General features: G+C 38.1%; 1 protein-coding gene across 12 annotated transcripts in view; it reads right to left on the bottom strand.

Annotated features, from left to right (window-relative positions):
* LOC107071147 (uncharacterized) overlaps positions 1-13,481 on the bottom strand; it is a 162,099-nt gene that overhangs the window by 56,450 nt on the left and 92,168 nt on the right. For all 12 annotated transcript variants that reach the window (XM_089178039.1, XM_089178041.1, XM_089178037.1 and 9 more), the window contains one exon: positions 8,354-8,491. In XM_089178039.1, the coding sequence (XP_089034165.1) occupies positions 8,354-8,491 (138 nt within the window). The remainder of the gene's footprint in view (positions 1-8,353; positions 8,492-13,481) is intronic.

The raw sequence follows: 13,481 nt of genomic DNA on the forward strand, positions 1-13,481 counted from the left end.
TGAATCATTTTATTTTTGGTACTTTCGTACCAGTTTGCGAGCACGACCGCTAAGAACTCTACCACTGTTCTGGCTAAATCGAGTTTCCCGTCACGGTATACCGAGCAGAAGTTAAAAATTCAAAGCTTCCGTTTTCTCTCTTCTATATTTCTCCCTCTTATTCTCTCCCCAGGCAGTGGTAGAAGCAGAGTTACTAGAGGAGCTTTATGTGTGAATGTGGTCTTTACTTTGTACAAGAGACCATAAAAGGGCCTTGCAGTTTAATCTGAACGACCAAGTAATGAAAATGATACGCAAACAAGGGAGGAGGAAAATATAGGGGGAGAGAAAAGAGATGTAGAACTCGTAGTCCTTCCATTCAACTATATATTCCGAGGGAAAAATATTTCTTTTCCACAAAAGAGATAATCTTTTTTCATAATTTTTAATCATAAAACAATATATATATATATATCTGTGTAGAAAAAAGCGATGCATACAAATGATTTATACATTTATTTTCTTCTGCAAAAATAAAGACCGATACGCAATTTTTAGCTGATCATTTTGAACTTTCACGTTTACATTAAGAAAGAAATAAAAAGTATCCAGGACATTTCAGGACATAGAATATCTACTTTGGTTTGAACATTTTTTAATAACTTTTTTCTAACTGTAGCATATGAAACGTCCTGTAAATGCATTCAGAGTATAGGAGAAAAAAACTTTCGAACGTGATAGTTGTCGATAGTTTCGTCTCGCAACATTGTCAACGGGACCTCAACAGAATTCTCTCCGCACGTGATACAATACGGAGACGACAAATTGTTTCCCCTTTCGAGTTTGCATCCGAGTTCGAAGTAGTTAGACGATGGGAGAACGATGGGAGAACGATGGGAGAACGATGGGAGAACGATGGTTGATGTGTTGTTCTTAGAATTGCGAATAGAGAAACTAAATATTTCAAGCCAATAAATAACTTTGACAATATTATTTTCTATTTAAATACTTTTCAACTATAAAATATAAGATGCATAAGATAAAGCATAAGATATATAATACCAAAAGAATATTGCAAAAGATTTATTTGAATATAAAACAGCCAGGTCCCACAATAGAAGGTGTGTTTTCAGGAAAAAAGTTGTATAATACCGTAAGAGTTGTTAATATCGTTAAAGAAAGCTCTATGTTCGTCCATCGTGCTTCTTGATAGAGAATGATAAAAAAAAGTATCCAAGATAGTAAGATTCCATTCATAACTGGTAATGGAACCGAAAGTTTGGGTATCGGGTTGGTAAAACCCGAGAGACCGGACGACGATCGAGGGCAGACCAAGCTGAGATAGTTTTGCTTTTTATCGAAGCTCTTCGGGGCATATTATACAGTATTATAGTGCAGTACAGAGAAATCGTTAGTACCGTGAACGCTTGAAATACAGCCGGTTTGCTTTACCAAAAAGCAACAAACTTTCCTATGATATACGGATGTAAGTACCTACTACGTAGACGAAAGCGCGAGATGCATGTAACGCTTTAGGTTATCAACGTGTAAGAGAGCTGCTCTTACTTACGTCCTATACGTAGTATATTTGCATACGCACGTAAGTACTTATGTTCCTGTGTAGTAACGTGCGCATGCAATTCATTTTTGTCAAGAAAATTTCTAACGGAAGTTGTTTAGTTCTGTGTGTGGAGTAACAAAATTATTTGTTTTATCTAAAATATTATTTATCTGGCCTTTCAAAAATACATATTCTTACCTAGTCTGCATTACTTATTTAAACAATGGTAAATATCGTATAAAGTAGAACCTACGTATGTATGTATTTACGTTTCTCAATTTAAAAAAAACTTACCCGATATGTACGTCAAGGGAATATAGATATTCGATGAAACGTTCTTGTAAAATATTTGAAAAACTTCTTATCACTGTGAACAGAAAATTCTCTACGTGATACGAATATGAAGGTATATATTATTTGGCTCATAAATTCTTTTACAACATAATTCTACGTTTTATAAATATTATATCAAAACTATTGACACACACACATATATATCAATAAAACGTGACGGATAAAGATGACAATAGAGTCTAATGATGCCTTTCCTCAAAAAGATAGTGTAAACCTTGCATCGGTATGCTCTGTATTTGTGTGTTTGTTTGTTTGTGTGTGTGTGTGTATGGGAGCGGGTACCTGCATTCCTAATAAGCGAGGAAGTTGTTCGATGATATGTCCAAGACATATCCGTTAAGATTAAGTATTAACCACTTAATCGCTAATAACAATAAATATCGTATATAATACATGCAAGGAGTTTAAAAAGATTCGTATGAGAAATAAATAAAACTACGTGAGTGTGTGTGTGTAACACCACGGAGGCGAATTCCTCGATAACCCAAGTTATTAACTCATAAAGGGCGAATTAAGTTAGGATAGGGGCTGAAGCATCTTCATTATTATCGCGAATTTACATGTTCCAGGAGTAGGGTCGAACGAGATGAAGTTGGATGGATCCAGGTTACACTCCTTATTTTCTAGCGGCTGGCTAGAGTATAACTAGCTCTTTGCTCTCGCACCTTCCTTTTTCCTCTTCGGTCTCATCAGGTAATAAAGGTTGCCGCTATAACGCATAATGGTTCAATTAAAAAGTTCCCGCTTCCAAGTTATTAGAATAATAGATTGGTAAAGGATATTCTCTGGTTCATTGAAAGTATTGTCATTGCCAATGTAATTGTCTGAACGATCGACGATCAAAAATTGAGAACTGAACTGGAGTTGAACGTGTGTATGCGTGCGCACATGCGAATAAGCGATGGTCCAGCGGCGCTCGTCTTCTTGGTATGGGTAAGCTTTGGTTCTTATCATGAGCGTGTGTGTGTTTCCAAGAGATAGCACGGTATGTCAAAGAGAATAAGCGCGATCGATACTCTCGATGGCCCTTTTGCAAAGAGATTAGCTCTCACAACCTCTACCAGTACGGTACAGTTCGTAGTTGTAGAGAGAACAAGAGATAGAAAGAGAGAAAAAGACGATAAGTTCTTGTCCAACCAAACACATAATCGACGTGATCGCGCGCATGAACCCGATGATGGTCTTTCATGGAACGATTAGCTTTTCAAATCAATACTACTATCGATTTTCATTGATATTATTGATTAAAGAAGTAAATAAATACGAGAGTAGAGTCATCGTAATAGGAAGAACTGTACTAACTGTACTAACTGTACTAACTGTACTATTGCGTAGAAACTACACTATACTACTTTGGCCCAACTACTCCACTTTATTACCGCGCTCTACTTCACTACTGTGTTCACGACTTTGTAGTGTGTTCCTTCAGCATTTCTATCCTCGAAACTTGTGAGAAACTCATTCCTCTTTCTCTCCCTGAATCCTCTACAAGATACTAAACTAATGTCTGATTTATCATGAAAAAGTCGCCGATAAGAAAAAAAAAGTCTAACAAAGCTATTTATTCCGGATATTGGAATAGTTTTTCGTGCTTGTATCCTATTCCAGGGTGGAAAGATCGGGGAGAGTATATACTGGCAAAAGTGGTCATAGATAGAGTTCCCCGTTGGAGGCACCTCTGCACTTGGCGTGAAAGGCTGTTAGCATAGGAACGGTTCCCCTCGAGTGGAGTGTTCTATTGTCGGGTCAGCCGTTCGTAGAAGTGCCATCGGCCTCGAAGTGTCGTATATACTCTGAGAAAGAACACTGAGCGTGCTATCGAGAAACCAACCGGTACAACAATGGACTGCTCTCAGTCCCGAGCGTCTGCTACCTTCTTCTTGTTACCGCCGTTTTCATTGTTCCACTGACCCTTACCCTCGGTGTTTCCAAATGCTTTTTCTTCTTGCTTCGGTTATTGCTCGGTGGTTACGCGTGCTTTCAAAGGATTATCAATTTTTTTCTTTTTCTTATTTCTCTTCTTCTCTTCTTTTTTTGTTTTTTTTTTTTTTTTTTTTCAATGGCGTCAAACGTTCAGTGAAGTGTTAGGAAAATTATAGCAAGTTGATGTTGTCGCGGGCAATATCGCGATAAAAAGGGTGAACCACGTGAGATCGAGAACGAACAGAAAGAGAGAGACGTGCCGGATAAAAGCGATTCAGTGACTTTACGACCTTACATCGCGCTCATAGTTTCCGTATCCGCAGGGCATTGTGCGAACCAAGTAAATTGAGCCTCGTAAATTGTAGATAATTGATTACAGCTGTCGCGGTGTATTCTCCCTTGCTTGCAACGGTGTCCGTGCATATCTTTGTGACATTTTCATTAACTTGCTATGAGGAACGTTAGTAGTGGAATAAAGCATAACAGAAGAACAGAAAGTAATAGAAAAAAAAACGAAAAAGAAAAAGAAAAAGAAAAAGAGGAGGAAAAAAGAAGAAACGGGAGTGAAACGAGTTCGAGCGAAAGAAATGAAAAGGTAAAAGAGGAAGCGGAAAAAGTGAGTGTACGTTCACGCGGAATAATTAAATATCTCCCCGAGAAATACATATTTATACGCGAATCTTGGTTATTGGAATAGAGGAAGTATCTCTCTCCCGTTGCCTTCCCTCGTTTTCTTTTCTTCGCTGAATTCCTCGCTCTCGTTCAACGACGATTGGTGGCGCGAAACGCGAATGCAAATGACGTCAGCTCATTCCTATGCAAATATATTCACGTGATGCGTTTTTGAAACTGGCGAAACTAGTATGACGAGTGTTAGATATATCTTGATTACGATCGAATGTCTTTTTCATTACTGAGCGAATGTTTGTAGGTTAGAAAACATTTTATCTCTCTTTCTTTCTTTCTTTCTTTCTTTCTTTCTTTCTTTCTTTCTTTTTCTACATCTATACGTCTATACATAAAAGAACTTTATCACGACAAAGCATACGCGATTTTCAACATTTTTCAAGGAAACATTACTTATGTAATGTACGCGCGATGTCCCAAACAGCTAATGTAGGAAGATAAAATTCCAGCGTTTTCGATTGAAACGTTGGTTGGCATGTACAAGCGAATTCCATAAATCGCGTAGCTCGTGCATATCCAAAAAATATGAGAACATTGAAAGGCTGCTATGATGAAAAAGTCTATATATTTGGATTACGTCGCGTATATTTTTAGTATTTTCAGATACAAGGCATACGTTTGGAGCTTGAAAAATGTTGCGAGGAAAAAAGTTCATATAAATTTATGTTCGTAAATGCTTAATCATTACTTTCTGCAAAGCGACAAAGTATATTCTCTCTTTCTGAAAAGAATGACCACGATGAAATTTAGATGATTATCTAATTATCTACTTCCTGACTCTGACACACGAGGTATATGACATTAACGTCCGGCCGATTATTTCATCATTAATTTCGGTCTAATAACAATGACAAAGCACGCCGCCGCGTTGATCCGAATAATTACTTCGCGCCCGACCACATCATGATCGCCAAACCTAATAGTATTATCTCACGATCACTATGAGCTTGGAAACACACGAGGAATCAACCAACTGTTTCTTTTTCTTTCTTTTCCTTTCATTATGTATGTGCATTTGAGTATGCTATCAGAGATATCTCGAGGTAGCGAAGCAAACTGCTATTTTGTTCCTTTTCACGCTACCATGTATGGCTTTACATCGATGAAAAACGACGAAATTAAACAGTTCATAACAATAATTTCTAGAGTTGTTAAATAAGTGTCATATTAATTCGTCATATTACAGATAAATTTGGTGCACGTAACGGATTATGGAAGTGGCAGTGTTGCACATATTACCCGAGAACATAGCACGGTGCATAATAGAAACTACGGTTAGCATGGAGAAAGCCGGAAGAGGAGATGGTTCGTGGTCAAATTTCAACTGCGCGTACTTCGATGCTTCCGTCTCGATCAATTTACTTCTCGTTTGCGGCCCATACCAATAAAGAGACGATGCATCGTACTCTGTCCTACTGCATCCTGTATGCACAATCCTCTACAAATGCACTTTAGCATATGGTCGAATGACGTGCATCAATCATAGGGAAAATTGTGCGACCGTACGCGAAGCAATTAAGTGTTTCATTTCTAACTTGCTCATCGGCACGATCATTTTTGACAACACGTTAACGATACACATATTCGCAATCTTCAAAATCTCTTTGATTGGTTTCAACATTACATTTATTAGTGTGAGATTAATATTTAAATATTTCATGAAGTTTGTAGATCGAATTGTTCTTATCATATCGCATTTTGCAGTAATACACGTTTTAATCTTTCTTCCTTTTTAGTTTAGCATTGAAAGTAGAGGCAATCGTTTTCGAGTATACCGTAGACTTTAGTAGAAAATCCTATCCTTATCCTAGCATTAGGTTGCAAAGAAATATCGGCAAACAGGCACTTAGCCGCGTACCCTTTTTCAACCTCCCCTTCGTAGGTTGAACCGTCCACCAAATTGCCATCTGGACGTTTTTGCTTCCTACTAACGTTTCTTCTATTCTTCTTTACTCTCTTTGCGTCATCTAATCGACAAAAATCGTTTGAAAAAAGCTTTACGTTATCTTCAATTAAATTTCTACGAGTAATGGAGGAAAGAAAGAGAAGAAGACCTGTTTGCTGCTGACTATTTGCTACGTTTACCTTTGCAATGCATCATTTTTGCATCATTTTTGCATGATTTTTCCGTTTCTCCCAAGGACCCTTCGACGATCAATTTTCTCCTTTCTCAAATTTGCTTTCGATATTCAATTATTTGTGAAGAAAAAAATCCTACATACATAAATATTATTATGCATACTAACAGCATACATCCATGCTATCAGACCTCATGTTCAAAGTTTTGGCGTTGTTTCATGCTTTATCGCGTTTTCAAAATCCGATGAATGAATGAAAGAAGAAAAAGTCAAAGTCAAAGTCAAAGTCAAAGTCAAAGTAAGACTTCCAGCAGCAGGCGTGTTTCATAGAATGAGACCTTTTACGAGTGATCTCTAGGCAAGATGGAAGTGAACTATCCGTTAGGCTAGACGATGTCCGCTATAATTCTGGAATTTGATGGTTGTTTGAGAGATTGGATAAGGTATCCATAAACTTCAACGTAATCCCGACGCGTTCGAAAGCTCACAGCTGTTTCTCTCACGGAGAAAACTCTCTAGAGCAAAGTGATTTCTTTTCGACGAAGGATTCTTAAAAAAGAAGAATGCTGAAAAAGATGAAAAATGAAAAAAAGAAGAGAAACAATACCGCATTTGAGTTCGCTCAAGTTTTCCACATATGCTACGTATCGTTCTTTGAAATTACAATAATTCCAATGAAAGGAGAAACGGATGGATAGTATTTGCTAATTCGTCGTTATTAGTTGAGCGCAGTTAACGATGCATGCGTTTCGTGTCTTCAAAAGAAAAAGAGAGAGGATTTGTTTTCAATATATCTTTTGCGTTGGAAATACTTTAAATACATTTCATCTATAATTAAAACTTTCGTGGAATGTAATATCGTGTTCCATTTTTTGGAAAGCTGTTTATTCGCAAAAACGATTGTTCATTTCTTTCATAACTCGACTGGGACCTCTCGCGAGAACAAGTACTCCATGTCAAATCAATCCCGTAAAGTGTAAATGTAAACTGCGTAGGCCTTTTCGCGGTACGCTTCGGTATATATCCATAGAATACTACACGCAAAGCCATTTAAACGATTCTAGAATATTATAGGATTATTCGCGAAAAAAAGCGATCTGTCGAATTTATTGATGATTATATTTGCCGCGGAGATGTTTCATCCTGCAATATACTATTAATCGAAAATTGAAAGGTGCTTTTAAGGATAGCAGCAGGCATCTTGATTACCGGAGCAATGCGTGCCCGCCGTAAACAATGCATGATTCCGTGGAACTCGGTCCTTTTTGCGTGCCGGAAACAATAGGCTTTATATGTCGCGCGCGCGTTACTACGCGCGGTACTACGCGCGGTACTACGCGCGGAAATGGTCTCTCCGTCGACTTGTTCGAACTAGTTATACCTTGTCTCGAACGTGTTCCAACCATCCAGCCAACCATCGCGTGTTACTGAGTTCAGAGAATGCTACAATCACGTTAATGTATTGTCTCCGGTTTCATCAGAGCTATCGCGATCCCGTTTATTCCTCTTTTCTCTCTGTATTCTCTTGTCCACGAGAGTAATACCACGATGGAATGACCAACAATGTTTTCTTTTATAATCATTTATCATTTGATAACATAAATGCCTTTTCAAGCATTTATGTACAATTATGTGGCGCATATTATGCTTTTAACAAGTATTTTACTTGAAGAGATTGCGTAATTTATTAATACATCCAAATTCCTTTTTAATACTCTAACTCAATACTACTAATTTTCTAGTATCGATCTCGATCGAGACCTTAACTTACCCGTATCGTTGTCTCCCGGAACACCGAGGCTATCGCTATTATCGTTGATGAAAGCTTCCGCCGTTGATGTAAAGGTTTGCGGCGATAACGTGAGATCCGGCCCACTCTCGCTATCGAACAGCTCCAAGCTGCCATTTCCTGAAAAACGAAACATTCACTTTAATTAATAGGGGCAACGTGTTTTATTCTATAGAACATCGTGAAAGAAATAGTTTCCGATGCCAAACATAGAGCGACCCCGAGCTTGGAAAACAACGCGATGACAAACGAACAAGATTCTTCGCGTGCCATCTAAATAATTGGCATCGTCCCTAATGTGAACACGTTGCGTTATTAACGTCTCTGATTTGTAACATCGAGCGAAAAATAGCATACCACCATTTTCGACGCTATCCAAGTTCACGGAGTAAGCAAGATCTTTGTGGTGATAAGGATTTGCATTATAAGTTATAAAAAAAGGAAAAGAAATATTTTATTCCATTATTTAGTCAGCCATTTAGGACGCGTATATACGCACCTGCGACATGGACAATAATTTACGAAGCATACATATATAAATTTTAGCTTACGACTATCGACGTTTCGAGCCGGTGTGGTGCGTGATACCTTATGCATTCAGGTATACGTTAGCATTTATAGTATGGTGCGTAGTGTGCGAGAGTATGTGTCGGAATGAATATATTCGAAATGATGCGTTTGTGTTTGCGTTAATGCTTACGCAGTAGCATCTCCCTACTTGGGTTAGTTAAATATGTAAATATAAGCGGTTCAGAATATATATATATATATATATGCTGGGCATTACCTTTCGTTACAACGTTGTCGAATAATAAAAGAGAAAGGGACGACGCAACCCTGACGCATCCTCGTCATTTAACGTCGAACGAGGGACGTAATAACGTTATTGGGCTAAACTTTTTCTAATTAATTTTCGTTTAAAAAGACGAAGGAGCAGAGAGAAACGTAAATCTTGCAAGCTACTTCGAAAGGTGAGTCGTAGTCGTAGTCGTAGTCGTAGTCGTAGTCGTAGTCGAGAAAACGAGGAGATTGGAAAAGTAGAAAAATAAGACGAGAGATTCGATCGTTATCGTCGAAAGGAGAGTAAAGCGAGAAAAAGAGAGAAACAGAGAGTAAAGCAGAAAGAGGAGAAAACTCGGGAGCGAGTTTATTCGGTGCGCGAACGAAGCCAACGAACGAACGAACGAACGAACGAACGAACGAAGGCAGATATTAATTTTCCCAATGTATATGGATGAGTTCCGACTAGGCCATGTTGCACAGAGATGCAAAGAGACGGTAGATGGTTACGAGGAGGCGGGTTACCTACCACCCGTAGCGTTCGGTTCCTACAGCGAAGGGTGGCTAAATTGCTATCGATCTCCCAACCTCGTAAATATCGTTTACTCTAGTCTCATCTCATCCAAAACTGGATGATGCCGCTAGCACCGCAATACGTGTTATTCTAACGAAGCCCTATACCACCCTTCCATTTAATAATCGCTTTTTTCTTTCTCCCTTTGATAAATTAACGTTTCGCTGGTGTTAGCGAAAATGCCATTAAACGTCGTTTGTTTCGAGTATTTGGCCGATAGGGATCAAGAGAAATGGCCTGAAAACGAAGTAGAGAATGTACTCTACTCTTACGTAATAAAAACACAAAAAGGAAGACAAAGAAATGAATTTTTGGTAAGATTGAAGATATGTAAATTCGGCTAAGGAGAACAATCCTTAGTGGTAGATCTGCCAGTACCTACTATCTTTCGTATCACGGCGTATTACGAAACTTCCAACCATAGCGCACAAATGTCGCGTTCAAAGTCCGAGCCACGTCTGCTATTTTCCCTTTGTATAGCATAAGCTCCAGTCATTATCTCGACCGTACACCGTTCTAGTGTCTTGAGAACTTCAAACTCCTTTGCCTAGTCCTCGTCCTATTCTTGTTCTTGTCTCGGGCGAAGCCGACTTGGAGAAAGCGACCTTTCTCGACTATCTATCTGCTCGATTTCGTGTCGGCTTTGTCAAAATACCTATCCTCTAGAAATGCTGTTGATGGTAGTGCTGGTGGTTCCGAGTAAAAAAAAAAAGATTTTGCAACAAATTTCATGCTTGTTTATTTTTTTCTTCTTCTTTTTTCCAAAAACAAACATCAAATTATATCGATCAATATGTAACGGATGACAGGGACGAGAAGTAATCAACGGTGGCGAGCGCGATAAGAGCGCGATAATCGTGTTATTATAGTTAATGTGTCGCAATTAAAGCCGTTATTTAGGATGGCAAACAATCGTTCTCGTGATTGTCGATTAACAACGTTTTCGCATCATCACGACGACATAATTTTAAGCGGAACGGCGCACAAATCCTTCTCGCCCATGCCATACTCCCCGTTTACGAAGGATGTTCGTTAGTCTCTGTCTATACTCATTGCTTCGATTAAATGAAAACTATCTTGTAATATGTTGCTACACGCGATAACTATTCTCATTAAGAAGTTTCTTCAAGTTTATCAAACGTTTCGTTTTTTATCGCTTTTTCTTTTCGTTTCTTTGTTGTTTCAATAGCGAAGTCAATTTGCGATCAGCGAACAAACACACACACACACATCGCTCTTTAACTCTCCCTAGTTTGTATTTATCATAATACGATGAAAGAGGAAAAGTGAAACGAATCCAGTGAAAACGACGATTCTCCTCCTCGGACCATCTTTTCTTCCTTCCTATTAGAAGCTTATCGTATTATTAAATCGATTCGTTCTACAAATGATTAGAAGAAGTCTACTTAAAGACCTTATCTTATATCTTCACGTGAATCAGTACACACGTTAAGGTGTGCTAAGTGGTTTGCAAAAGGGATTCCTTTCGAGAATGTAAAGAACTTTCATTAAAAATTCTCTTTGTACCACACCTCGAGAAGATGATCTACGTTGAAAAGATCACTAAGTGGTATCTTCAGTTGAATCTGCATTAAGAACCACTCGAGACGAGTCAAGATGTATAACAATTGTTTATCCTTCTTCTTTTATCTTTTCTATATAAGTAAGCGCAAATATGTACATTTTGATTGATTAACGATCAAACAAAATATACAATATAAATACAACTTGTAGGAAAATGAAAATGTGTATAACACGAAGTAAAATACGATATAGGTACTATGATGAAGAGAAGCGTGAATGGAAAATAGCGAAGGAGGCGACATCACGACGGTAAGAGGTGGAATTTTGTAGAGCACCTCAAGGGCCAATTTGTTCGGAACTACATTACCGATCACTCCCTTAACAGCAAACAAAGCGAAAAATCAAGAAATTCAATAGCACAAAAGAGCAAGTGTCGATATATTTTGGAGATTATTAAGAGCATATCTTTTAACAGAAATTTGAAAAATATTATCAACGTTTTTCCATGCTTTAGCGAGTTAAATAAATGTTTAACAAATGTTTAACAAATGTTTCACCTTTTATCTATTGTTTTAATTTGCTGTTCTTCAAGTTGAAATTAAATAATATTTAATAATACTTGTTCTTTAGGCGAAAAATAGGGTCATTATGATTTAACGAAAGAAAACGCAATTTACGGATGAACGTAATTTCATTCGTATAGTAGGCGAAAAACTCTCCCTTAATTATAGACAAGGCTACACCGAACGATGCTCAGCGAGGGGTTTAGACTGCCTATGAAGCGAACATTAATTAAATCGAGCAGTTTCTGGATGTGATGGTGAAAAAGGAGAAAGCCAGGCGAGCAGGCGAGCAGGCAGGCAGGCAGGCAGGCAGGCAGGCAGGCAAGCAGGCAGGCAGGCAGGCATCCCTTTGACCAAAGTCAGTTTCTATCGCAAATTAAAATCCTATCCTGCACGCGAGCGCTGAAAAATAATTTGGCTGATACGAGTTTGGTATGCATGTTCGTAGCCTTTTAAAATGATCACATATCAATTTATTTCTTTTTCATCGTATACTAGAGAACATTTATAAGAATGTTCAATTAATTTGAAATGAATTAGTTTTTAATACATACGATGCACCAATGAGACACGTGTAATAGTTCGAATATCGTTACAATCACGATACTCAATATTCTCTCCTCGTCATTTTAACAATTTGCTATCACATTGTTCCGATCGCTACGCTTGAAGCAATATTCAAGCTTGGTGCTATTAACGCTAATCCATTTTGGTAATACCATGACAAATTATAGCTCGCTAATCCGACCGATTCCTCGCACACAACAAAAGGGAACGTTCGACTGTGCGTGAACGTTCTCCAAAATGCATCGAATTGTCCTCGCGAAGATATCAAAGGGCTTTTCGCGCATTGCTTTTGTGCATCTATCGATGCGTCCAGCCAGTATTCTATCCACGCCAGAACGCGTAATGAATAGTTAATTAATGCCATTGTTTCTTACATTTTCAAAACGATGCCAACGATTAACTAGGATCATTATCAGTAATATTATGGTACAAAGTCGCATCGTCAATAGGAACAACAACAAAGCGGTATTAAATGAGTTTTGTTTCTCCTTTAATAACGTTGTTAACGAGAAATAACATATAAATTCGATCGAATCTCCTTCGCTAATTTTTCACTATTGATCTTCGTGATTCTTCATTATTAGCCTTATAAGGAGAATATCTAATTTTCTATTAAAATGTTTCTAAGTCCTTGTGGCTAGAAATATAGTGATAGCGAGAGAGAAAGAGAAAGGGAAGAGAAAATTTAGTTGGGTGGTCTTTTTTTGTCGGCTTTGAAAAGCAAAGTCTGAAACAGCAGAGCCAACCACCCGTGTCCCTCGTGTTTCTTTCTTGTCGTTTGTCGTAGATAACGACGTACGTAGTTTGTCCACAATCTCGGCTAGTAGTACACTTAATCAACTCTCGTTGCGGTCTAATGGCTTAATACCGCGAATAGCTTTATTCGCGCAAGGACCGCGACTTTCGTCCCCGAGCCGAGGTAATTCAAATTTTAAACCACCGTGCTTGCTTCATAACATCCTCGCTTGATAATTACACGCTCGATTCAAGGTATACCAAGGTATATCAACTTTACAACGTCGTGTCGCATGTTTCAAAAATACAATACTACCACGTAGGTAGTACACATGAGTAGTCAAAATGAAATTGTCATTATAAAAAA

Source organism: Polistes dominula, unplaced genomic scaffold, assembly GCF_049000335.1.
Source record: "Polistes dominula isolate Pdom_NZ unplaced genomic scaffold, Pdom_raw_medaka contig_77, whole genome shotgun sequence".
In the NCBI taxonomy this organism is placed as follows: Eukaryota; Metazoa; Arthropoda; class Insecta; order Hymenoptera; family Vespidae; genus Polistes; species Polistes dominula.